The 27,641-nt window shown below is 41.3% G+C and overlaps 2 protein-coding genes across 6 annotated transcripts in view; one reads left to right on the top strand and one right to left on the bottom strand.

The window, feature by feature from the left end:
• Positions 1–13,786, top strand: part of Ankle2 (ankyrin repeat and LEM domain containing 2) — a 30,151-nt gene extending 16,365 nt beyond the window's left edge. For all 3 annotated transcript variants that reach the window (XM_048447490.3, XM_085680204.2, XM_048447489.3), the window contains 7 exons: positions 75–141; positions 3,895–4,064; positions 5,765–5,871; positions 6,353–6,543; positions 10,291–10,882; positions 11,564–11,695; positions 12,053–13,786. In XM_048447490.3, coding sequence (XP_048303447.3) covers positions 75–141; positions 3,895–4,064; positions 5,765–5,871; positions 6,353–6,543; positions 10,291–10,882; positions 11,564–11,695; positions 12,053–12,275 — 1,482 coding nt within the window. In that variant the 3' untranslated portion in view covers positions 12,276–13,786. The remainder of the gene's footprint in view (positions 1–74; positions 142–3,894; positions 4,065–5,764; positions 5,872–6,352; positions 6,544–10,290; positions 10,883–11,563; positions 11,696–12,052) is intronic.
• Positions 13,787–15,818: 2,032 nt separating this feature from the next.
• On the bottom strand, positions 15,819–26,650 carry Pgam5 (PGAM family member 5, mitochondrial serine/threonine protein phosphatase). Of its 3 annotated transcripts, XM_085680243.2 has the most exons (7): positions 26,445–26,650; positions 21,954–22,132; positions 20,357–20,482; positions 20,185–20,273; positions 19,957–20,090; positions 17,052–17,118; positions 15,819–16,890 (listed from the first exon to the last, which is right to left on the bottom strand). In XM_085680243.2, the coding sequence occupies exons 1-7, from the start codon at positions 26,633–26,635 to the stop codon at positions 16,834–16,836; spliced, it is 843 nt and encodes a 280-aa protein (XP_085536369.1). In that variant the 5' UTR covers positions 26,636–26,650; the 3' UTR covers positions 15,819–16,833. The 3 variants fall into 3 exon arrangements, with proteins under 3 accessions (XP_085536369.1, XP_048303448.1, XP_048303449.1); XM_048447491.3 differs by having other exon boundaries at positions 15,819–17,118; XM_048447492.3 differs by having other exon boundaries at positions 15,819–17,118; positions 19,957–20,087.
• Between the last annotated feature and the right edge of the window lie 991 nt (positions 26,651–27,641).

Genomic DNA, 27,641 nt, shown 5'->3' with positions numbered 1-27,641 from the left:
TATGTAATGTATATGTACATTACATATATTACATTATATTTAGAATGTTCATTTTGTCTGTTTTGTTTAAATAGGTAATTTGTGAAAGAAGCAAAAACAAATCTGTAGAACTGAAAGAAAGGATTAGAGAATATTTAATGGGTGAGTTGTGAACTCAGTACCTGGCATGGAAAGCCCTTTGCAAAAGGCCCCTGGATAAGAGTGTGAGTGAACGTGTGAGTGAACGTGTGAGTGAACGTGTGAGTGAGCGTGGGGCAGTACAGAAGAGGTTTGTCTGCTTTCCCAAGTTCCAAAAAAATGCTGTGAACTCCCCTCAGAGCCTTTTGAAATTATCCTTTGTTTTCCCCCTGAATACTCTACCTCCTTGCCTGATTTCATACTGCACATTCTTGTTCTAATTTTAGGCTCTCTTTTTATTTGATTGCTGTTCAAGGACTCACCCCATCCTTGGGGCAGGTTTTCTCTGATCACTTTTCACTAGCGAGGGCTAAAGCCCAGAGCTCCTTGTTTGGTTATTTGGCTTTTGTTTTTAGTTGGTTTCTGAAGTGTATTTGGGGTCTGCCTCACTCCTCTGCCCTGCTGAGGCTGTCCAGCTTAGCTCAGCCTTTCAAAACTGGGACCCCTTCAGGCCATTATCCTGCTGGATTGTGGAGGTACAATATTCATTCATATTTATTCTGTATCTTTTTCTCTTCATCTCTCTCTTCCTCTCTCCCTTCTCCCCTCTTCCACTTTCATCCCTCTCTCCTAATAGTTGTTGGGTATCTACCAGAGAAAACTACTCAGACACAGGTTTAAGCCAACAGAAAGTCTTTATTAGCTGGACAGCAACGTCACTGATTGTTCAGGATCCTAGTATAGCCCCAAACTTTTCTCAGAGTTAGCTTAATTTAAGCACACATTAAAAAAAAAAAACCAAACATATCCTTGGTTGTCATTCTTCAGTTAGCAAATACAGTTAGCCAGATACAGAACTACAAAAACCAAAAGGCAAGGTTGGTATATTTAGAGACCTTCCCAGAACTATAAACTTGGATGAATTAGTCTTTGTTTTCATTTTGGCAGGTGGTGCTAGGTAATTCTGGGAGCCTGCTACACTTCTTTCCTTTCTTTCAGTTAGGAGCTCCTATTGCGGCCTCTGTGCTTCTTCTCTGTGTGTTTCCGTTGTAGGGGAATGTTAGTTTCAGGAGGGACTATCCTGCTGTGTTTTTCAGAAGATGGTGTACCTTTCCTTCTGTCTCTTTACCCAGTTTATTGTTTCTGATCACTGAGTAAAAATGTAGCTCTCTAGCCTCTGTTTTTCCCTTTTTTTTCCTTCTTAGGTGTATATAACCATGGTTATGGCTTGGCACAATGTCTCTGGGTATTTTCTCAGGTCAGAGTCTGTGTAGCCTGTGTGTCTGTGACATTTTGTAGAAACAGGTACTAACTCCCAATCTAAGATTATCTGAACTTTTAATTGTATTCTGTCTGATCTCTTCCTTTGTGGTAGAGGTGGCAGAGATGTCTCTTGGGCTATCTGGCATTTGTTAGAGGCTACAGTTGTTACAGAACACAATTAAACTTCCAGAAATACCTTAAAATGAAATTAGTTACACTTTGTAGCAAGACTTTTCTTGTTTGTGATCATATAACTTGATCACTGCTAAGATCTGGTTGCCTAGCTTTTTTTCTGGGGTAAACATGGTATTTCTGCATTTATGTTTCTCTTTGTTACTCAGTCTTGTGACATTTTGCACACCTTCCTTGTTTTCTGCTGAGCTCAGACAAGAGCTTCAGTGGTTGTCCTGTGGTGGCTTTCACATTCTAGACTTAATGATCAAGGAGCATGCTGCAAGAGTAACTTACAAAGAAGACACCCACACTTGGATAAATAGAGGGAAAGAATATACAACATCTTAAGGAAATGAATAGGATAAAAAAAGCCAGACACAAGACCACCAAAGGCATGAATCCAATTTTGTTGATGCAGTTTGTGTTTTTCTCCAAAGTACTGGGGACTGAATTCTGGGCCTCCAGCTACCTTTGGTGTACTCACAGCCCTCTACAGGCAAGCTTTAATATCCTTCAGTGATAGGGTACATTCCAGGAACATTTTAGTATACAAAGTCCTAGGTTCCATCCTTAGCATGTGCACACACGCACATGTACACACAATGCACACATGAGGGGGGCACAAAATATTAAAATATTTGAATATTCAAAAAATAAATATTTTATGAGTGGGTAGTTTCTACATGAATTTTGTTGTGTATTTTCCAAAAGACAATCATTATTTCAAAATTCACAAAATGGGGAGGAGATAGAAATCTGTCATTTAAAAAAATCTTATAAGTATATGGTATCAGTCACAAGTTAAAATATTGAAATGTTAAATACATTGATTTTGTTTGTTTTGAGACAGGGTCACACTATATAATCCTGGCTGTCCTGGAACTCATTATATAGACCAGGCTGACCTCAGACTCAAAGAGATCAGCCTCCAGAGTGCTGAGATTAAAGACCTGTGTCACCATGCCCAGCCATTTCCCTGTTTTTAAAAAACTGTTTTTATTTTACTTTTGCATGAGTGTTTTGTGTGCATGTATGTATGTTCATCACCAGTTGCCTGGTGCCCACAGAGAGTAGAAAGGGGTGTTGGATTCAGTGCAGCTGGAGTTAAGACAGTTGTGAGTCTTCATCTAGATACTGGGAACCAAAGCAGTAAATTCTTAACTGCTGAACTCTGTCTCCACTTTGGTTTTTGAGATAGAATCTCATGTAGCCCAACCTGGTCTCAAATTCACAAAACTCAGGATGACCTTGATTTCTGATCCTTTTCCCTTGGCCTCCCAAGAACTGGGATTGTAGGCATAAACTGTCATCCCAGTTTTAGGTAATGTTTGGGATTAAACCTGAGGGCTCTTGTATGCTAGGCAAGTAAGAATTGTTAAAGACGTATTTTAATGCTGTGGTTTTTAGTATGCTATATGTTAACATTCTTTTAAGTAGAAAAATAAAGATATAAAAGCTATTAAAAGCACTTGAAATTAAAAAAATTCCCAGGTTATTGTGAGCACCCTGACAGGCTGATATTCCAGCACACCTCTGGAACAAGAAGCCGAGTCAGGGAAGAAAGAAGTATGACCTCTGTGTACTAAACTCCTTCTTTGTCCCAATCAGACTCCTAACTCCAGACTCGTAGCTTCCTTAGTTAGATGTGTCTATTGCTTGTCCCTTCCTTAGGTGTTGCTTGCCCTGTCTCTCCTTACTTTGTTGTTTCATTTGTATTCAGTGTGTATCATGACAGGAATTCAATGGTATATTTTATATTATAGATGAATATAAAGAAAAGGTCTTTTTGCGGTAGGAGAAAGAAAAGGTAGTTTGACTCCCAAAGTTTTACCACAAAGTAGGGTTGTCTAGAATAGTGACAGATAGGATAATATTTAAAAAATTACATGATGCCTTCGAGATTTGAAGTTTTGACAAATAGCATTAGTAAACCTTTGAACAAAACAGAAAATTGAAAATTGACTAGAGACGATATGAGATAAGTCTGAATATTATTCACCTATTTGTTTGCTCATAGTTCTTTTTACAAACATACTCATGTAGAGATATAAGAACTTGAATACCAAAAGTATGCATCTTCACCAGTAATCTCAAAGCTTTGCATGGTGTATCATCATCTCTATTGTGCAAATAAGGCTCAAGGGAAAAAACAAAAAGTAAAAACCTGTCTTGGTAGAGAATTGAGTGAGGCCAAGTAGTTGCTGGCAAAAACTGGTCTTGGTACTCAAACCTATTATTACCTGGTTCCTTCTGTGAATTGTTTTCCTTGCTGTTCCCCCAAACCCTCAGTCATATAAAAACCAGATAAGTAGAAGTTTGTGGCTGACATTTCCTTCTCAGGTCACTACTATGTGCCACTTCTGAGAGCAGAAGACACTTCTCCTGTCATTGGTGAGCTGTGGTCCTCAGACCAGAAAGCTGAAACCTCTAATGCTGACCACTACAGAAGTAGCCCCAGAGATCCTGTGATGACACTGAGAGCTTTCGTGGGGCCTCTGAGTCCATCCAAGGTGAGTAATCAGAGAAGGAAGTTTCAGGAGCTATTCTGTCTATCTGCAATTTAAGATTTGGTGCTCCAGCACGTTGTTTTATTTTGGTCTTGGAGCCAACTCATGAAAATCTAAGGTCATCCTTATCTGAGACAACCTCTGATAAAATGGTAATGAGGATTTAAGAGTGTTTTTGTTGTTGTTGATGTAGCCAGGGAAGGTGTATTGGAAGCCCAGACCTACCAGCATAGTAGTGTTTTCCTGGGCAAGCCCCATTTGTCCCTTGACAGTCTATTGTGACTTCACAGTTGCAAATTCAAATTTCAAGCTGAACTTCCTACCCCTCTCCATGTTCCTGAGTTTCTGTCATATACCTGTCTTTCTTTGAGGCCATAGCCAGTTGAGTACCTGACATGAGATGGTCAGGAAGTTTATAATGATGGAGTTTCTGGGTCGCAGATTATACATGCTTTTATGCCAGATTTACAATTGACGACTTTCTCCAGAAAATATCTCACTGACATTCAAAAACTATTATTTAAAACTCTAAATAAACTGGTCATGGTGATACAGGCTAATCCCAGCTTCATGGGAGGCTGAGGCAGGAGTATCACAATTTGAAAACCAGCCTGTGTTATACATATAATATATAGTGAGATCTTGTCATAAAACATTCTAAATAATTTTCAAGAATGGAAACCTTTTCAAAATGATGATAGATAGTTGGATTACAGCTTCATTATATGCCTTGTTAGCATAGTAGGTGATGTGCCAATCTCATAAATGAGCTACATTAAACATAAAATTCCAGTAAGGATTACTCATGAGAAATTGATGTCAGCTTCTCTTTTATATGTATGGGAAAATGGAATATGTACCAGTGAGGTGGCAGATAGACTGTTGGAGCCATTTCAGCAGGAATCAGCAGGGGGTACCTGGGAAGGGGCACAAGAATAAGGAAATGGCAGATTGTGAGAAACAAAGACAGAAACACAGGATAGATCAGGAGGACTGAAGGTGAATACCAACCAGCCCAAGTTTATTTCAGAATTTACCTTTATACAGATTAAAGGCAGAACAAAGAGCAGTATAGTCAGCTAACTCCTCTCTGCACTGTCCTTGGGAAGAAGCGCAAGCAGGTGCATTATTTGTCACAAGAATTCAGATAGCAGCAAGCACCTACTAACTCTAACTAGATGTGCAATACACCAGCCCAAATCTTAATAATAATGTGTTCTTTCATCTGGGCAAAAATGCTCTTTCTTATGGACTTAATCAGAACTTTCTTGCAGCCCTCAAGTTTGCAGGCAGAGCAGGCAAGCTGGAACTCAATGGCTTATAAGTCAGAATTAACTACAAAAGGAAACTGAGTCACACGTGGGCTACCACAGTAGACAATACCTGTTGTTTTTAGGATGAGGCCTCACACTTAAGCCATCCTAGGCCAGATCTGACCCTCAACATGGGCCAGTACAGAAGGCACCTCTCCCTTGCATCACTTTTCCTGGAGAGTTGTAAACAACATCTATCTAGGAGAAGTCACACAGTCAACCCCACCTTCCCCTGATCCCATGAGGTCATGCTTGCTCCTGGTTATATGGTAGAAATGACTGCAGAATCTGTAAAGTGGTAGAAAGCCATTGAGTCTGTGGTGTTGGTTCAGAGTCTCGGGTGAGCTACAGAAAGAAAGCAAAGCCTGTCTTGCCACTTTTTTTTTCTAGGCAGAAGATTTTCGAAAGCTCTGGAAAACTCCACCTCGAAAGAAAGCAGGCTTCTTCCACAACATCAGAAAGTCTGACCCAGAACGAGGCATTGAGAGAGTGGGAAGGTATTCACAGAAACATGACAGACAAGCTGAGCAAAGTGTGCTATGTGGTGTAGATAGATGATAGAGAAATATTAACTGTGAATACTAAAATGTAATAGTTCCCAAGAGGATTTACTGGGAACTGATAGAGCCTTTATTCATACTATGTGCCAGTTTGACCCTGCAACAGACTCTGCCAAAACAAGGATATGTATTAGAATTTATGTGTGACTTTTTTGTTGTGAAGTTGGTGTGAGTATACACTGGGCTCCCACGAGAAAGAGTCACTTGATATATAGAGAGTAACTCTTTGAAGGACACTGCAGGATCTTACCAATAGGGGAGCACTAGGAAATGTCCCGAGTTTAGGGAAAAATAAGATTCCTAAAATTAGTGTTTGGGCACTTCAAAGATTAAGTGCTATTTTCTGTGTACTTTGTTTTTTGAGTTGTTTTGGTTTTTCTGTTTTCTCAACTGGTTAACTGTGTTTTATTTCTTACAGGGAGCTAGCTCATGAACTGGGGTATCCCTGGGTTGAATACTGGGAATTTTTGGGATGTTTTGTTGATCTGTCTTCCCAGGAAGGCTTGCAAAGACTAGAAGAATACCTTACCCGGCAGGAAATAAGTAAAAAGGCTCAACAAGAAATAGGAGAAAATAAAAGCTGCCTTCAGGACAGAGCCTCAGTTTTTGGTAAGCAAGTGCAGGCTTGAGGTGTCTGTGGGTTTTCCTTCTTTTTTTAATCTGCTTTTACTGTAAAATATTTAAAAAAAAAAAAAAGCAGGCCTTTTCAGCTGGGCAGTGGTGGCATACACCTTTAATCCTAGCAGGCAGATCTCTTGAGTTCAAGGACAGCCTGGTCTTCAAAGTGAATTCCAGGACAGCCAGGGCTGTTACATGGAGAAACCCTGTCTTTAAAAACCAAAGCCAAACAAGCAAAAAGGCATCACAGCAAGCTCTGTGTGTCTGAGCCACCCATATGTATATGAATATAAAGTACATAAAAATACAGAATCACAGCAAGCAAGGTGTATGTAAAGGTATAAGTGAAAAACATGACATCCTGTCAAGCAGTCTGGTGCTTTTGGCTTTGTTTCCTGACCTAGATATACTTTATATTTGAATATAATGTATAATGTCCAAAAAAAAAAAAAAAGACAAGAAAGATAGGCTCCAGAATACTGGGCACTGTATTTTGTCAGCCACTGGGGTCAGTAGAGCATGAGACTCTTAATCTCAGGATCATTGGTTCAAGCCCACATTGGGTACCAGTTGTAGCACAAATAATAAAAACCCAGAGATAGATATTGAGGTTCAACCTGAAGATCCAAAAAGTAAAGTAGCCAGCCACTGGCTCTTACCTCCACCTTAGACCAACATGACTATCCTGCCTGCAGGAATCCTCTGACTGAAATTGAGACCTGTCTCTTCCCGTTTTATATTCCTCTCTAGTGCTTGGATTAAAGGCATGCACCACTACTGCCCAGCCTTTATGGCTAACTAGTGTGGCTGCTGGGGTTAAAGGTGTGCGTCAGCATTGCCTGGTCTGTATGACTGACCAGTGTGACTGTTTTACTCTCTGATCTTCAGGCAAGCTTTATTTATTAAAACACAAGTGAGATATATAGAGTGCTATAGTACAAAGCTAGTTAGTTAATGGAATGCTTGGAAAAGATTAAAACTGAGTACAAAAAAAAAATAGGTCAGGGGGCTGGAGAGATGGCTCAGAGGTTAAGAGCACTGACTGCTCTTCCAGAGGTCCTGAGTTCAATTCCCAGCAACCACATGGTGGCTCACAACCATCTGTAATGAGATCTGGTTCCCTCTTCTGGCCTGGAGGGACACATGGAGGCTGGACATTGTGTATATAATAAATAAATAAGTCTTTAAAAAAAAAAAAAGGTCAAAACTTGCCAGCACCATTTAAAAAGGGAAAATTAGTCTGTTGTGCTTACCATGTGTTCAGTCTCCAGCATGAGGAGGGAGGTGGGGAGAGATACTAAAGTTTTTAATACTGTAAAGAAAAGGGATTGGTATGTAAAATGAGAAAATATAGGGGATTTTTAATTAATCAATTTTTTAAAAGTACAACTTATGAAGAAGGCACACAGCAAACTGGGTAGTGGTGGTACACACCTTTATCCCAGGACTCAGGAGACAGAGGCAGGCAAATCTCTGCATTTGAGGCCAGCCAGGTCTGCAGAGCGAGTTCCAGGACAGCTAGTGTGCACAGAGAAACCCTATCTTGAAAAACAAAAAGAAAGAAAGAGAAACACCTTAAAGTACACTAAGACATGATTATAAGATCCTAGTGTGTAAAGTGTTATCCAGACTCTGGACTGGCATTTCGCTTAGTCCAGTGTCTATTCAAGTGTTCAAGCACTTTATATATAATATTTGAAACCTCAACATAGCTTACTTTGCCCTACAGTTGAGGATTGGCTGAGGAAGTAGTTCTATCCTAAGCCAGAAAAATCATGCTTTTAAAAAGTCTGTTTTAGCTAGGTGGTGGTGGCGCACACCTTTAATCCCAGCAATTGGAAGGCAGAAGTAGGCAGATCTCTGTGAATTCGAAGCCAGCCTGGTCTGCAAGAGCTAGCTAATTCCGGGACAGCTACAGCTGTTAATACAGAGAAACCCTGCTTCGGGGGGGGGGGGGGGGACATGATTTAAAGAGTAGTGAATGATGTGAACAATTATAATTAGTGGTATAAATAATGTGTGCAGTTAATGGGGAAGAAAACTATTATCATTGATTTTGAGTATATTTACATAATCACATAATTTTTAAAATATTAAGATGACTATAGCAACATCAGTTGCACCTCATTTGAAAGTTTTCCAGATGTTTTATAACTGAAATATATATATATTTAAAAGAAAACCAAAATGAAAACAAAAAACTAGTAAATTTGACAGTGCACTGGAAGGGAGCTGGGAGAAGCCTTCACAAGTCCTCCAGGTGAGTTCCTCCTTCCTCTCCCTTGGGCTTCTGCTGTTCCCATGTAGAGCACCGCCCTCCCTGGAGAAAAAGTGGCTTAGAGTTGTTGTCAGTACAGTACCACTTTACTCTTACCTCAGAGAAACTTTCATTATCAGAAATAAAAATTAAGTATTAAAATTAATCAGAGTAAAGATAGTGAATTTTAGCTGAGTGTATTAGCGTTTGAAAGGCGGAGAGGATCAAGGCAAACCTCAACTACACAGTAAGTTTGAAGCCAGGCTGTCAGGCTGCATGAGACCCTGTCTCAAATAAATTTTACTGAGTGTGGTAGCTTATGTCTATACTCCTAGAATTTTGAAGGCAGGAGGCAGGAAGAGTACAGTGAGTTGAAGGCCAGCCTAAGCCACACAAGAAGAGGCAATTCAGGAATAAAGTTGGGAAACCCTGCCTTTAAAAAGAAAACAAACCAAAAAAAGTAAATTTTTAAAGTCATATAGAAACTTCGTAATAACTAGACTTTTGGGTCCCCAAAATAGAAGTTAAACAAATGTATTTTAAAGCTTTCTAAATTAAAATTGAACTATTAAGGGGGCTGGAGGGATGGCTCAGTGGTTAAGAGCATTGCCTGCTCTTCCAAAGGTCCTGAGTTCAATTCCTGGCAACCACATGGTGGCTCAACAACCATCTATAATGAGGTCTGGTGCCCTCTTCTGGCCTGCAGACATACGCAGAGACAGAATATTGTATACATAATAGATAAATAAATATTTTTTAAAAATTGAACTATTAGACTATAAAGCATTTGCTTTGAAAATTAAATTTCCTGGAACATTGTGGGGAAGGAGGGAGAACATTACATAAACCATGTAAAAAGAAACAAGTTAGTGCCTCGAGTTGACTTAGCAGACAGAGGTGACCCAGGTTCAATGTCTAGAACCCACATAAAGGTGGAAGGAGAGAACTTCATAAAATGGTTTTGACTTCTAGTCTCATGCCACTGTATTGACGCACATACACCGACAGCACACATATTATGTACATATATACACATGATAATAAGAAATGAATTTAAGAAGCAACCTTGAATATAGAGAATAGTTCTGAGGTGAAGGCTATACAAGTAGGCTGTGGAAGAAGCTGTACCAGGCTGGGAGTCAGTGCCAGGATGTAGCTTCATGTTCCATGAGACTGTAAGCAGTTAATGTCCAAAGAATCCCATGCATGTACCATAGTTACAGCAACTACGGTGTCTCAAGTTGTTGATACATTTCATTTGCAGAGTAGACATGAAGCCACCTTTTCATGGATTTGTTCTACATAATATTTCTAGAGCCTTATCAAGTCAGCTTATGGGAAACTGGCCAGGGGCCCTTGTTTTAAAACCTAAGAAGGTTTTGAATTAGTCATTTCTTGCCTGAGCTGAAGGGTTTACATTGAGTGAAGGCTCCTTCCAGTTCTGTCCTGCACACTGATATGCTGCTTTGTTGCCCTCACAGGCAGTGGAAAGAAGTACAGCAATTCCATCTCCGTGGGAGCATTTCTGGATGGAGAGGATGATACTAGCTTGGATACAGCTCAAAGTCAGAGTCAGCCCACAACCAATAAATTCCAAAACTCTGAATGTGGTTCCCTTCCCTTGGGACAGGTGGACCCTGGAGAATCCTCAGTTGGGTCTTGCCCCCTTAACAGCAGAAATGGGCTTTGTCATCCTCTGAATCACAGGACTGCAGATAGAAAGGGACTAGAGGCCACCAGTGGGGAAGAATCCTTTTTACTACCTGTTTCTGCTTTGACTCTAGAATTTGATAAACTTAATTTGCAGAATCTAGGAGATAGCCTTCTTGAGACACCAAATAAAAATAAGATACTGACTTCAAGAAAGGATGCTATAAAGAGTGACTCACTGGTACCTCCTCCTGCAATAGTGAGACTTGAAAATAACCAAATCAGAACCAACAGTGAAGTGTCAGAGGCAATGGCTGAAATGTCTTTGGATCCCAACAGCCCCCAGGTTAAAGTTCAGGATGGTCTGGAACCTGTGTTCTCATATGCTATGGGAGATTCCACCTGGAGGCTCTTCCTTTCTGGGTAAGTTAAAGATGCTTCTAGCACTGTAATAAGTATGTAGTTTCTGAATATTCCTCCAGGGTTGGTTATATATATATATATATATGAATGAGCTGCTGGATCTTGGTTGCTCTCATAGTTCAGTTCTATATGGACTGTGCTGATCCAGTGTCAATAAAGGTGTGCCAACAGAATGATTTGATTTGTTTAAGACTCAAAACCATGTTAATAATGAAGGTACATGATACTACAATGCAAGACCTTACTGGTCTTGAGCCTCCATTATGGCACTTACCTTGACCAGCCCTGGCCCTGCATACTTGCATTCTTCCATCCAGTTCAGGAACACAGGCAGGTTTGATGACTAATGTGCTCAGCCCAGAGCACATTCTTTTTTTTTTTTCCATTTTATTTTGTGCATGTTTACATGCACATGATTGCTGGTGCCTGTGTAGGCTAGAAGAGGGTTACAGGCAGTTGTAAGCCTTCTAGCCTGGGTGCTGTGAGCTAAACTCCAGTCCTCTGTAAGACCAACAAGCACCCTTAGCTGCAGAACCATCTCTCTAGCCCCTCCAGATTGGTTCCTAAGTTAAATATAGAACACCTTAAAAATCTTCAGGCTTTTTTATGCAGTGTTTCTCCTGTCTTTTTGTTTGTTTTTGTTTTTGTTTTTTTCAACATTTCTTCTGTTCTGCATTCTAGAGAGGAGCCATCAAAACTAGATCGGGATGTTTTAGCAGCTCTTGAGTGTGCCTATATTGACCCAAGTCTGTACCCAGCTGTCCACAGATGGAAAAGCACTGTCCTGTGCTATTCACCCTCAGATAGACAAAGGTACTATCACAACATTAAAGTGTACAGACTGACAGGGTTATCATGTATGGGTGGCTTTTTCATCATGACAAAGCTAAGCTGTGTGACTCCCCAGTGCAAGCCTGGCCTATATGTTCACATAGGTGTCACAAAAAGCAGGTAGGTGAAAAAAAGTAGACTAGGCTTGCTCCTAGCAAACTGTACCAGGGATGGCAGCATCTAGGATTTGTAGCTGGAATAACATGGGTATAGAAAATCTTCAGGTTTAAGATGAAGTACCTCCTCTCTGTAAGATGGGTGTCATGCCTGTCTTTGTTCTGTTCTTAAATCTGTAAATATGCCTTTCTGTGGTAACAAGTGTCTCTTTGGTTTCTGTAGTTGGCCAAGTCCTGCACTGAAAGGGAAGATCACAACTGAGCTGCAGGATCTTGGTTGCTCTCATAGCTGCAGTTCAGGGCGAAGCAGTCCAGCTGGTAGCAGCGTCAGCAAACCTGGTCACACCACCTCCTCCCCTGGCCTTCACAGCCCTGGACGTTACAGTCCGGCACATGGGAGTCACTTCCAAAGGATGGCACACATGGCCCGACTTGCAGCTCTGTAGAGCCAGCCAGTATGCTCACTCCTGGGGCTCATTTACTTGTTTTTAAAAAGAGGGGTAATATGTTTATTGGTAAAAATTCTGTGACAAAAAAATTGTATTCTGAGTAACTTTTTAATCGTCTCTTCGAAGATACCAAAATGTTAGAATATACAATGTCACCAGTAAAATTTAAATTTTTGCTATTTTGAAAGAAGTTAATGAAAGCAAACTCAAATCCAAGTTGTTTGAAAGTGTAGCTGTAGTAATGATGCAGACTTTTCAGGAGGAAACTTCTAGTTTTGGAATAGAGCAAAGATACAAAAGCAGCTGGTAGGCAAGTGAGGTGCTGCTCTAATTGGGGCTGGCTACCTACAGTGTTAGCAGCAGGTCTGCAGTACCTGCATGCACACCCAGTTTCTGAGAAAGATTGTGTGTTATCTCATTCTTAGGGTGGTATCAGCTTTCTGATATGCAATGGCAAAAACGTGTGTTTGTCACTTAATCCTAGTTGTTCCAACAGTGAGAAAGCAAGTGGCAGGAAAACAAAGGGTTCTTAATGATCTCTGACTTCAGTAGCAATGCTCAAAACATTGCTAGATTAAAAACTTTTCTTGTGGGGGTGAAAAAGTTAAAGCCATTGGGAGTTTTGTCGGTAACCATAGAAAACTTACCAGCAATAACTGAAAAAGCAATTTTTATTTCTCTGAACTTTAGTATGCTTTTACTTAGTTGTCAGTGTAATGATAACTAAGTAATACAGAAGTTTCCTAGTCTTAATATTTTTCCTGAGACTCAATTGAGCATGATTATACAACAAACTTGACATTTTTAAACTGTAAACTCGGTTCAGTTGCTTATGTTTATTTCCTTGTCACTAGCCACAAGAGTGTAAAACCACCTTGCTGAAGGTACTGTCTCTCTGGCGCACCGGCCTGCACAGAGGAAGTAGTGTTCTGTAGATACTTGCTGTGTTTAATCCCAACCGAAAACTATACCACTGGTTTTGCCAACTTCAGTGCCTTTTATGAGTCATTTTTAATTTTCCTGAATTTAGAATTTGAGATTGTACAATGCAACTAAATGGGTATTAAGATTCTTTTTTGTTCATAAAGTTCTGGCTGGACTTGGTGGTGCAAGCCTTTAATCCCAGCACTCAGGAGGCAGAAGCAGGTAGATCTCCGTGAGTTTTGAGGACAGCCAGGACTGCAGATTACCTCAAAAAAAAAAAAAAAAAACCAAAATAATTCTGAGTTGAAATGTTTAGGATTTCTTAAAGCTTAATGTGACAAATGAGTCAGAAATACTACAGTTGAGATTTAGGACTTTGGATTCAAAGTTTATTACATGAAGGGTTTTCATTCCCCTGTGTAAGTGACCTGAAAATAATACATTTCTAAAAGGATTATCTTTCTTCTCAAAAGAAACAAAAATCCATACATTATATATCCAGCTATGATCTTATTTTCTTATCATTTTGTCCTGTTTTTTTGTTATTGTTGTTTGTCAATACTCAAATAAAAATTGAAGTACTAGCTTTGTGCTCACTTCACAGACTACATTTTTACATATGTGTAGAGGCTAGAAGACAACTTTTGGAAATCAGATTTTACTTCCTGTAGGTTGCAGGGCTCCAACTCGGGTCATTGGATGTGACAGTTTTACTTGCTGAGCCATAAGCTTTAAGCCACCTTTGGACTGTTTTTCCACTAGTGTGTAGTATGATACCTGTTAGTAACACCTAACTAATGACATAATTCTATGTCATTAAACACTGTTTTATCATTTTTACACAATGCTTTCAGAAAGATCACTTAATGGGCAGAATTCCTTTTGAGTAAAACTTTTAAGCAGTATTTTCATGGGAAAGTACATTAATCTGTGTATCACACTGATATTTGTGAAATAGTCTTACTGTTGACTCAATGGCCTTGATCTAAACAAATTTACTTGCTGGTTTTTGGTTTATTCTAACATAGTTGATGTCATTTGATTATGGGAAGTGGTAGGAAACTCATCTTTTTATTAAACAACCATTAGTTTGTGTAATGTGTGATGGAGTGTGTAAAGCATCTTTCCTGAAGTGGCATGGTATGGATGAACTTTGTAATAGAGACAGTAGAAATCCCTAGTGTTTATTTCTAGAGAAGAGCAGAGTACAGTGTTGAAAATTAGTGCTTGCTGCACTGTGGCAGGGACCAATACCAGATGCTATTGATCTTTGCTGTTTTCAGAGGAAGTGGTTAGGACTTTGTCTTCCTGAGTTGGACCATGCTCGCTGGGCTATTGACACACACACTTGTTATGTCAAGATCTAGTCATTTTCTGTATTTTATTGTAGTCATTTCAGTATTTCTCATTTGTCTCATTGAAACCACTGAAATGAAGTAAAATGCCAATAGTCAAGAATTAATGACACTTAATGGCACAACACGTAGTCGGTGTTTCAAAAATCATTAAACATCTGTCCCAAACGAAGGCATGTGGTCTCAGTACCCGGCACCATGGAAGCATTTTCCATCACAGCTATTGGGCCTCTTGAGACTCCTAATACAGGGTTGGTGGGTACCCACTCCTGCCCAGTATTCACAGCATGTGTAGGCATAGACCATAAGGAAACTAAAAATGATAAAGAGTTTCATATTTAAGAAAACAGGTTATTCCCAGAACTTACTGAGCTCTTAAACTGAGCCTAATGCTGCATTCTGGTCATAACTTTACAAAATCTAGAAACTCAGTTCTGTATGGTTGGCTTCAAATTTAATAATTAGTATGCTGTACTTCATTTCAATGTTTTCCTGAGACAAATGAGAAATAACAGTATAATTTTAAAGTCAGAAAAAAAGTCAGATTTTGACATAGCATTGTGTGTATCAACAGCCCCAGTACACAAGGCCTGACTCAGGAGCATTTGGAATCTATTGGATCACAGGTATCATGACCAACCAACAAACTTCTGCAGGTCCTGTTCTAGTTTCTTGTCCCTGCTTTTCAGTATGTCTTATGTCATTCTCAGCTATCACTTCGCAGTGTGATTTTTATTTTATTTTTTTTGACCACTGATAAGGAGAATTGGGATCTGAAGGGACAGGGCAACTGGTTAGAGGTCATGCTGTCAACTTGCAGGATCATTGCTGTTATAAGTGATCACTGTCTTACAGATGACTGTCAGCCTCCAAGGGGCTGGCCTCACCTCATAGCTAAGGCTTGTTCCTAAAATACTACCAGTCCTTGAAGGTTATGGAGGCTGTACCATCTGCGGATACTCGTAGTACACTGACCCCAAGCAAGTCATTATCTCCCTGTGAAATGCTTTTACATTCCCAGCAGGTTGAGTAGTAGCCTTGAGCTTTGTATTTAGAAGTTGACAGCCTGACGTGTGTGTTTCAACTACTTCTACAAAGTGGAATGGGTAGCCAAGGTTACTTCCAAGTGACACCTCTCAGGCCTAGTGTGAACAGGAAGCACTGCACCTTCTGTAGAAGGATACCTGGGATCACCCTTCGGATAGAAGATACTGAGAAAGGATTTCTAATTATACCATTTTTAAAAAACAAAACAACAAACAACAAAGAAGTAAAATTTTATTACATACTTGTTTCCAAACAGGACAGAGAGATGGGTCAAATATTTCAACTCATTGTATTGATTACAGAAAATGCTCACAACCACTTCATAGAAACTGTATAGGGATTTTTTGGGGGACAGGTATGGTAGTATATATCTACAATCCCAACACTCTAAAGACTGAGAAGGGTCTCAAGTTTGAGGCCAGCCTGGGCAACAGTAAGATCCTGTCTCAAATATGCAAAAACAAAAAACACATACACACAAACCAGTTTCTTCTATGTTATCAGACTATCTGGAGTAAACAAACACATCATTTCTAAATAACTGAACCTACAAGCCAAAGGTTTATAGTAACCAGTAGCATTCTAGAATATTTTCTTTAAGACTTGGTTTTTCTACATAGCTCAGGCTAGCAAGAAACTCATGATCCTACCTTGGCCTCCCAAGTGCTAGAATTACAAGCACATGCCACCTAAATCTTGTCAGTCTGGGCAAGACTGGGCACTGTCTCCAAAGAACCTCTTACAGGGCTGTCATGTATTTGCCATATACAGACCACAGCCTTTTTGTAATGCCACTTCTTCCGTGGCTTGTAGTCTACCTTTTAGGATGCCAGTCCCTTAGCCCTTCAAGATGCAATAAACACAGGATCTCTTAATTGAGCTGACAAGTGAGTTTACAAAGCAAGAACCCATGTGAGGAAAATATCTGATAAATATTTGAGCAACAAAAGTTCCTAGATTATAGGATATGAAACAATGAGTTGCAAACAACCACTATACTGCCTGACAGGTTTTCTGCCAGAGCTTATGAGTTGTTCAGTTGATCTGCTGTAATCACCTGATAAAGCACAGCCAGGCTACTTCAGTCCTCATGATTATGTCTGCCTTCTGCCCCAGAAGGTTCCTGTACCTTGTAGAGCTGTGCTAGTGGTAGTGGTAAGGTAGGAAGTTTTCAGAAAGACCATCTAACCCATAAGTTGCTTTCTGCAGCCCAGACCAGAAATGAGCACCTAAATGTGACATTCAGATATCCTCTTCCTGGAGACAACATGAAGCCACAGCACAATCTGGACAGGGAAGACAAGGAAGGGAAGGCTGCAGCCAGGCCACCAGCAGAGGAGAGGGTGCAGTCCTGCAGGCAGCCTCAGGACCGGGTAATCTTGTCTGGGGGCATGAACCCAGTGTCCCCAAGGGTCCTGAGTGCAACACGACCGTTGGGTCGGATTACCAGGTGGGTGATGCTCCCGTTGTTGAGGGACAGGCGGAGCCAACCTTCTGGGGGAAACTGCAGTGCTCTGGGGAGAGAGAGATGATACTAGCAAAAAGCTCAGGCTGGTAAAGAACTGCTCTTGGTTCAGTCACCTTGACAGTCTTTTGGAGTAGGTATGTTCAGCTGGGCCAATAACTGAAGCCATACTATCTTCAGGGAAAAGATTCTCATTGGAAAGGTCCTAATAGTACACTAAATAAGGATCTGACCTGTGGGGACAAGGCTTTAACCCAGTTAAGTCAGAAATGTACTTAGAGCTAATGATATCAAGGCTATTTTACACTGTAACAAGAAGCATCCAAATTAGTAGAGAAATATTTCTGACAAGACTTGGCTGGTCTCCCAGGATAGAGGTATAATGCATGACCCTAACAGGATTTTCCTTTTTAAGGGCACAAGTAATGGGGCTGGAGAGAGATCAACAGTTAAGAGCACTTACTTACTCTTCTAGAGGACTAGAGTTCAATTCCCAGGACCTATGTTGGGCAGCTCACAACTACTAATGCCTCCAGCTCCAAGGAATCCTTTTTCTGGCCTCTAAGGGCACCTACACACACACACACACACACACACACACACACACACACACACACACACGAGTATTTGCTGAACATTTTGGTGTTGTCTCTGCCATTTTCTAGTAATTGAATGTGCTCTATCCTCAGGAATTAGTCTGAATTGAGTTCGACTTAGTCTACCAACACGTGTGACATTTCCTGCTAGTAGGCTTGTCAATTTTAAATTGTAAATATGTAAAAACCCTGTGATGTGTTCTGGCTAATACTGAAAAGGGACATAGGAAAACCCACCCCAACCCCTGGTTTTTAAAGAAAGAATTTTATGTAGCTCAAACTCACACTTGGCCTATTTTTCCCCCCAATATTTTGAGATACCGTTTCTCTGTTAATAGTCCTAACTGTTCTGGAACTCACTCTGTAGACCAAGCTGGCCTTGAACTCACAGAAATCCACTGCCTCTGCCTACTGAGTGCTGGGGTTAAAGGGGTGCACCATCACTGCCCACGCACACTGGGCTTCTGTGCTGCTGGAGACAAACCCAGGTCTTTGTACATGCTAGGCAAGCACTCTACAAGAAGCTACATCTCTAGCCCAGTCTGCTAGAACACTGTATACTTTGTGGTGGCTTGCTGCTTAAAAAGAGCTTTTAGATCCTCAAGGGGCTGTACAGATTTTCACATAAACAGGTTTCGTTTGTTTTATTTGAGACAGAGTATCACTGTGCAACCCCTGGCTCACCTGGAACTTGCTATAAATAGAACCAGCCTAGAAATCCACCTGCCTCTGCCTTTCAAGTGCTGATATTAAGGTATGCGCCACCACACCCAGGTCATAAATGGGTTACTTTAAGAGATCACTGTAATCCTGACTAGCCTGTAATTCACAAATATCTGCTTATTTCCTAAATGCTGTGATTAAAGGATTGAAAATGTGTGCCACATCTGACATAAAGTATAGTTTTAAACAATAAAGTAGACCCGTAAGATGGCTCAACTTGGGCAAAGGCCCTCGCTGTGCAAGCCTGGAAATTTGAGTTCAGCCTCTGGAACCTACATAAAGATAGAAGAAAGGAGAAGTAACTCCATCCACAAAGTTGTCCTTGACCTCTATACAAGGTCTATGACACACATAAAATAACAATTTTTAAATATTAAAGCAGTTTTTTCTTTGTGTTGAGGATCAAACCCAGGCTCCTATATATTCCAGATAAGCTATTTACACTAAGCCACAACTCAGCCCACACTACTATGTAGTCTTAGTGTTACCCTTCACAACTCAGAATGATCACTCCTGAATAGGACCTGGTACTACTACCGAGCTTCTTTCTGCATTTTCAACATTGTCAGTTATCATTTATCAGGGGCTGTTTCAGAATAATGAGGTAAAAAATAAATGGGGCACTCCTGGCTTGTTCACATGTTGAGTGGAATATATAGTGTTTATCCTGACAAGCAGTTGGGACCACATCATCCTAGAAGCACTTGTTCTTATTAGAGGATATAAATGAAGCACCTGTCCACCACACCATCCTCCTTCCTACTAACAGTTCTCAGTCTGATATGGAGCTCCTGGAGCCCAGTAGGGACTCCCAGCTTTTCAGCACAACCTTGTACTTTCTTGGGACTGATGCTTACCTATCTGACCATGAGGTTCCCTACCCATCCCCGGGCTGCTGGTCAGCAGTGATGGGAACATACATCATGGTAAACGTGACAATCCAAGAATAGGGAGCAGGCTACTTACTACCTTGGCACACAGAAAAGTGACTAAAACAAGGGGATGCAGGGAAAAAGCATGAGCCTGGAACATTCTGCTGTTACAGAAAGTGAAGAAAAATTCAAACACAAAGTAAACTGAGCAGCAAACAATCACAGGTCATGATTACACACATATCTAATCACATGTACAGGTCTAGCAGACAAGTATACTGACCCACAAGGTGCCCATACTTTTCACAAAAACAAACATGGAGAAAGATAGTACTTAATAGAGAAGTTCTGATACCAACAGGACAAAGGAAATAAAATCTCAGAATAAGTCTACTGCTGACTGCTACTGGCAGCATCCAGCAACAGACAGCTGGAACAAGTGTTTGGAAAACAGGACATTCACCATTCTCAAAAGGCTGAGGAGGCCAGAACACAGCTCCCTAACCATATACACTGTCAAGGTCAGTTTCACTGGGGGTTTACTAATATAGAAAGATGAAACAAGCATTCTACAGACAACTAATCTAGCTTCAACAATATTCCCTTCTGAGTCAAGACAGAAGAAGCTCCTAGGCTGAAGAAACCCAAGGCCAGGAAAGATGGGTGCTAACACAGTGAATTAGACATGGCATTTACCTGCAAACAATATAGCGGATGACATTGGCATGGCATATGAAGATCTCATAGCTATCCTCCTCCTGCTTGGCATCAGCTCGGTGGATGTAGTTCCTGAAGGCAGCCTCAATCCGGGCTCCATCTTCATAATACTGCTAGGAGTAGACGAAGGAGTTGTCAGTGTAGAAGCAGACAAGGCTAAGGACAGGCCTTGCCCTAATCCAGTGGCACAAGGAATGGCATTTTTACCACAGCCTCTGGCTTCCAGTGAGAGACAGGTGGATCCGGTTCAATAGGGGCACCTTCCCGTAGCAGGTCTGTGCTGACTCTGGAGACACCTGGAAAAGAGCTGATCCCTGTTCAGCAATGTATCCCTAAGAGTGAATCTATAACCTTCACATGGTAGACAACCAGCACTCACCTGGCAGGTGTTTACTGATGATGTCTGTGGTCTCTACAGCACGGGTCATGGAGGAATGAACAATTTTATTAAACTTTAATCCCAGGCTTGCAAGTCGGAGCCCTGTAAGTTCAGCCTGTTCCCGACCTTGGAAAAAAAATAACTGAAAGTCATATACCAGTGACGTGCCATCAAGCACCACTGAAGACATTGTCCTATTAATAGACTTAACCAGGGTCAGGTCCTCAGCCCCAAGGAAAAATGCACCTGATTAGCAGCAATGAGTTAACTTATAAGTGGAATGTGAACCCTTTGCTATTTCTCCTATTTTTACTCAACTATGTTCAAAATCAAGTTCCAATTGGGAACATAATATATCTTACTGGTAGAACAACTGCCTAGCATACAAGACCCTGGCTTTAATTTCCAGTACTGATTGAGGGAGAACAAAATCAAACCTCAGCATCAAAGTGGCCTACTGTCTTGTGATAATTAGATATAACATGACAATACACATAAATAAATAAAAACTAAACTGGGCCTGGTGGTGCATTCAGGAGGCTGAGGCAGAAGGACTGCCATGAGTTCAAGGCCTTCCTCATGAAACAAAACACACAAACTACAAACTAATTCTTAGGGGTCACAAGGAAACACTAGTATTAAATATAGATGCTTTTCTTCAAATGTACTTTAGTACTCCAAGAACTCTTCTGAAAATCATGTGTAGTCAGAGATGCTAGTTCATTTCCCAGCTGCCCAGACCCAAAATAATCACACAGAAGCCTTATTAATTACAACACTGTTTGGCCAGTGACCCCAAAGTACTCCTAGCTAGTTCTTACATCTTAAATTAACCCATTTCTATCATTCTATTTATAGCCACAAGACTGGCCTACTGGTAAGGTTCCTAACCTTCCAGCGTGTCCTCCTCCTCTGGCAGCTACATGGTGTCTTTGACTTCGCCTACTCTCTCTCTATCTCTGTTTGGATTTCCCACCTGGCTTTACTCTGCTAATCCATTGGCCAGAATGGCTTTATTCATCAACCAATAAAAGCAATACATATAATAGAAGGACACTCCACATCAGATATGGGAACCTCCATCACCAGTGATGACCTGATTTTCTGCTTATGCCCAGGTGTCAAAAGCAACAAAGCCTAGTTGGCACAATCTGCTAGAGAACACGGCTGGAGACATATTACCATCCAACTTTGAATATGTGTACAAATGGAAAATATGCCATCCCAACAAAATGTTTAAGGCCAAGTGGTGGTGGCAAATGTCTTTAATCCCAGCACTCAAGAGGCACAGGAAGGCGGATCTCTGTGAGTTCGAGGGCAGAATGAGTGCTAGGACAGGCTCCAAAGCTACACAGAAAAACCCTGTCTCAAGAAAAAAAAAAAAAAAAGTTTAAAATGTAAATACACACTACCATGTATTCTAATGTTCCCACCTACTTGGGAAGCAAAGCAGGGGGATCAGGAATCCAGACCAGCCTAGATTACATAGTTGAGACTCTGTCTCCATCACCACCAGGCTCTAACGGGGAACGAAGGGGAGAAGGCCTATATTCCAATTTCAGCTGCTTTAACTTCAAGACCATTCAAGGAGTCATACCTAATGGGGTCAGAGTGCGGTCCTTTTCCAGGGAGCCATCCACATGGTACTGGGAATGACGGATGAGGAATATGTGCCTTGTAGCCTTTGCCTTATAGTGGTCCAGCCTGGATGCCAGCTCTTCTTCTCCAGATTCCACATTTCTCTTCTTCAGGTTAATGAGAGACAGTGGCTCTCGCCTAATTGTGAAAACGTATCTTAATGACCTCTTGTCCAAGACACCTTTCAGTACTTGGAAAAAGGAGAGAGGGAAACCCAAGCCCAGGGAGATCAGCCTTACAGAGCATACCTGTACTCTTTACCCAAAGACCAGATAAAAGAAAAATGCAACAGTGGGCACAAAAGATATGTGAAGCCTAAGGTTCATGCTCTTGGCAAAGATGGGCTAGGGAGATGGCTCAGAGGTTAAAATGCTTGTTAAAGTACAAACAGAAAGACTGGAGTTCAGAAGCCACATAAATATTGGGTAGGCAGGCACAGTGACCCACCTATAATTCCAGCATCAGAAAGTGGAGACAGGATCCCCAGAAGAAGCTGACTAGTGATACTATTTGTATTAGCAAGTTCTGGGTTTGACTGAGAGACCATGCCTTAAAGGATAATCTAGAAGCACGATCAAGAAGAATCTGGATATCTACCTCAGAGGTTCACACATGTGATCTCACACACATGCATATGAGAAGAAAAAAAGGAGAAACTCAGTAATGCTGCAGATATGCAGCCAGGTGACAAAAGGTTGTAAGCATATGGATAGTTGCACTGGAGCAGAGCCTCGAACTGTATTATCTATATGGATCTACTAGTTATGGGGCTATTTCATTCATCATTTATTTATTTTGCTGGTTATGAGATGGTCTCTTAGCATATCCCAGGCTGAGGTCACAGCAATCCTACTTCAGGCTTCCAAGTACCAAGATTACAGGTATACACACAAACATTCCTATTTTAAATTAAAAATACTAGACTGGTGCCCTTGGCTGCATTTTCTCATAGTATAGTATAAATCTATAGTCCTAACAAGAAGCTGAGATAGAAGGATCAGAAAAAGCTAGTTTGAGTTATATAATAAGTAAATCCCACACTCATAGATTTAATCAACCAGGTATCAAAAATATTCAAAAACATTTGCACCAGTACCAAACAGGCCTTTTTTTCTTGTTATTTTACCTCAGGGTATATAATTTAACAACTACCTACATGGCAATTTTATTGTATTCAGTATGATAAGCAATCTAGGGATGATTTAAAGTATACAGGAGGATAACCTAGACATCTAGGCTATCTGCAAACACTACACTCTTAAACATACATAGATGTTGGTATGTTTAGAGATGCTGGAAGCAATCCCCCAGAATACAGAGGGACTACTATAATTAAATTAAAATTAAATAAAAATAGAGCTTTTTTCTAAGTCACACTAAGCACATTTTAAATGTTTCAGTCACCTGGGTAGTGGTCATCACAATGGTTGAGGACTGCAATTAGTGGACTTGGTATACAGGAGCTGAAGAAAATGAAGCTACGCAGTTAAACGTAGGAAGCAGGAGCCATGCATGGTGGTGAACACCTTTTATCCCAGCACTCAGAAGACAGAGGCAGGGAGATTTCCGAGTTCAAGGCCAGCCTGGTCTACAGAGTGAGTTCCAGAACAGCCAGGGCTACAGGGAAAAACCCTGTCTCAAAAAACAAAAACAAATAACATCTGTATAATAAAAGAACTTCTGGAAGCATCACAATCCCTGACTTCAAACTCTACTACAGAGCTACAGTACTAAAAACAGCCTGGTATTGGCATAAGAACAGACAGGAGGACCTATGGAACCGAATAGAAGACACGTCTTCGAACACCTAATATTTGACAAGGAAGCAAAAAATATCAAATGGAAAAAAAGAAAGCATATTTAACAAGTGGTGCTGGCATAACTGGATATCAACATGCAGAAGAATGAAAATAGACCCATATCTATCACCATGCACAAAACCCAAGTCCAAATGGATCAAAGACCCGACCTCAACATAAAGCCTGTCACACTGAACCTTAGAGAGAGTGGGAAGTACATTTGAACGCACTGGCACAAGGAACCACTTCCTAAATAGAACCCCAGAAGCACAGACACTGAGAGAAACAATTAATAAATGGGACCTCCTGAAACTGAAAAGCTTCTATAAAGCAAAGGACACGGTCAACAAGACAAAACGACAGCCTACAGAATAGGAAAAGATCTTCACTAACCCCACATCAGAGAGAAGTCTGATCTCCCAAATATACAAAGAACTCAAGAAATTGGACACCAAAAGATTATGTAACACAATAAAAAAGAATGGAGTTCAGACCTAAACAGAGATTCTCAACAGAGGAATCTAAAATGGCTGAAAGACACTTAAGGAAATGTTCAACATCTTTAATTATCAGAGAAATGCAAATCAAAACAACTCTTGAGATTCCATCTTACACCTGTAAGAATGGCCAAGACCAAAAACACTGATGACAACTTATGCTGGAGAGGTTATGGGGAAAAGGGAACACTTCTGCATTGCTGGTGGGAATGCAAGCTGGTACAACCCCTTTGGATGTCAGTGTGGCGATTTCTCAGAAAATTAGGAAACAGCCTTCCTCAAGACCCAGCAATACCACTTTTGGGTATATATCCAAAGGATGCTCAATCGTGCCACAAGGACATGTGCTCAACTATGTTCATAGCAGCATTGTTTGTCATAGCCAGAACCTGGAAACAACCTAAATGCCCCTCGATCGAAGAATGGATAAAAAAAAATGTGGTACATTTACACAATGGAGTACTACACAGCAGAAAGAAATAACGACAGCTTGAATTTTGCAGGAAAATGGGTGGAGCTAGAAAAGATTATTTTGAGTGAGGTAACCCAGGCACAGAAAGACAATTATCACGTGTACTCACTCACATGTGGTTTTTAAACATAAAGCAAACTAGCCTACAAACCACAATCCCAGAGAACTTAGACAACAATGCGGACACTAAGAGAGACTTACATGTAGATTAGATCAATCTACATGGGAAGTAGAAAGTAGAAAAAGACAAGATCTCCTGAGTAAACTGGGAGCATGGAGAGCTTGGAGGAAGGTAAAAGGGGGGGGAAAGACAGGGAGGGGAGCAGAGAAAAATATAGAGCTCAATAAAAAAAAAAAAAAAAAAACCATAGGAGGCAGAAATAGCACAAGTCAAACCTGCCAAAATTACAACAATGATGGAAGAGGAAGGACTGAAGAGTATGGGGTGGCTCAAGCATTATCTGTACAGACTAAACTGGGGTGTTAGTCCCATATATTGCCAAGTCAAAGTCTTGTTGTAGAAGCAGGAATGTGTCAGGCTGGGTGGACCATACAGTTTGGAGACTTCTGTCAGAGAGGAAAACCTACAAAGAACCAAGTGGATATGCCCACTTCCAATTCCTTTCTTGCAGTTGTTTTTCCATCTGTGATGCATCCTTCCCCCACCTAACAAAGATTCATTCACTGTACCAGTCCATGCACACGTGCTGATATGGCAAGCAAATAAATATGAAGCAAACTTTTTGTTGTTGTTGTTGTTCGAGACAGGGTTTGTCTATGCAACCCTTGCCATCCTTGAGCTCACTTTGAAGATCAGGCTGGCCTTGAACTCACAGAGATCTGCCTGCCTCTGCCTCCCAAGTGCTGGGATGAAAGGCATGTGCAACCACTGCCTGGCTATATGAAGCAAATTTAAATCAGGCAACTCAATTCTTGGGGGTTTTTTTGTTGTTATTGTTGTTATGAAACAAATTTAAATCAGGCAACTCAATTCTTGGGGTTTTTTGTTGTTATGAAACAAATTTAAATCAGGCAACTCAATTCTTGGGGTTTTTGTTGTTGTTGTTGTTTGGTTGGTTGATTTTTTTGTTTGTTTGTTTTGTTTTTTAGACAGGTTCTCTCTACATAGTTCATGCTGTCCTAGAATTCAGAGATCTGCTTGCCTAAAGGCATGTGCCACTATATATCAGGCATCCATGGGTAACCTAACTTTTAGTTCTACTTAATTCTAAGCACAGATTCTTTGTAAACAGCATGCTTGAAAACCCAATTTTCCGCAGGCTTCAGGAGAATCTGTGAGGACAAGCTGGGCTATATATCACACTACACACACACACTATATCAAAACACTGACTGACTGACTATACACACATACACTATCCAATCCTTTAGAATTTCAGACGCTGAGAAGATAAGTCCTTGGACACAGAGACCTTCGGGTGTACTGTCTCTGAACAAGGATTTCCCGACGAACTTATCCGGACCTCGCAGGGACGGATAGTCCAGGCACTGAGACCCTTTGGAGGACGCGTCGTCCTGGTACTGGGACTCTTAAAGAACCAGCCGTCCCAGTTCATACTAACTCTAGACCCACTCGTATACACCCTTTCAAGTGCACCGATACCTGCCCTACTGTGAAGAGTGAGAAACCAGGCCCCAGCTCCACCCTCCCATCCCTGCACCTGTCCCAGTTGGAATCCCAGACGCCGGGCCCCGGACGCGAGGCTCCTGTCCAGGTCGGAGGCTCGGCTGCGCGCGCGTCTGCATCCCCGCCGCCGCGCGGCTTGCCCACCGCTACCGCGGAGAAGAGGACAGCGGCCGACCCACCCGCCAGACCGCAGGCCGCTAGCTGAAGCGCTTGCCGGAAAGCCATGCCTCAAACCGCGCGGCCCGACGGCAGTACGCCAGGGACACACTTCCGCATGTGCCTGCTTCCGGCTGGAGGAAGTTCCGCCCTCCTCCCCTCATAGAGCAGGAAAGGCGGACTCGGGCGCCAACTACCGGTAGCCTCTATATGGCAAGCGTAGGTGCCCTTCCTTTGGTGGATAAGTCCCCCGGGGATCAAAATCTGGTATTGGGTTTAGGTGAACTGAAAAACCTCAGGTTTTGCTCTTGCTGTAGATCTAGAGTTTTTGTTTTATTTTGTAATCCTTAAGTGTATGCATATTGTTCTTCAACTATCAACTTTCACCTCCAGAATTCGTTCCATTTACCTGCAATTATAAACCTTCTGCATTAAACTATCAACTCTCCATTCCCTACATCTAGGCCCTGGCACCTTCCATCCTGCCTCCAAGTTTTACTGCCCTAATCCTAGTCCTAGACCTGACCAGGGCCTTCTGAGTAGGAAAGTAGTCCAACTGCTTTTTCAGTGCTGGCAGCTCTTAGCCGTACTGAGCCTTAGGCCAAGGGACTAGACTAGCAGGCCCAAAGACTTACATACAGCTCCAGGCTTGGAGTTTACTACCTTGGGCTTTAACCAGCAGCAGGCCTAGTACTTTGCAGTTATTATAATTTTCAGCATTGACCAGCAGTGAGCAGCACCAGGCATTTGGTAATATTACTGCTCCTGAACAAACCTCAAACCTCGGACATTCTCAGGATCCTTGACCTTTGACAATGGCTAATACCACATTGCATTTCCACTGGCTGGAAAATGAGTATCAGTCCACTTATTTATAGAGAGAAAAGGGGTGTGACAAGGGTCCTGGCAGTCCTTCATGAATATTCACAACAATCAGAGGCTTTCTGTGCACCAAGGAAGAGTTCTCCCTCTGGCCTGGATGAAATCATTGCAAGGTCATCGGAGTTCACCATAACGCTCATCTTGCTCATAGTACTACTTTCCAGTATCAGTGGGTGCTATCTAGAATGGTCAT

The sequence above is a fragment of the Myodes glareolus genome, chromosome 2 (genome assembly GCF_982192425.1).
Source record: "Myodes glareolus chromosome 2, mMyoGla1.1, whole genome shotgun sequence".
NCBI lineage: Eukaryota > Metazoa > Chordata > Mammalia > Rodentia > Cricetidae > Myodes > Myodes glareolus.
This window is presented reverse-complemented; position numbering and strand designations above follow the sequence as displayed.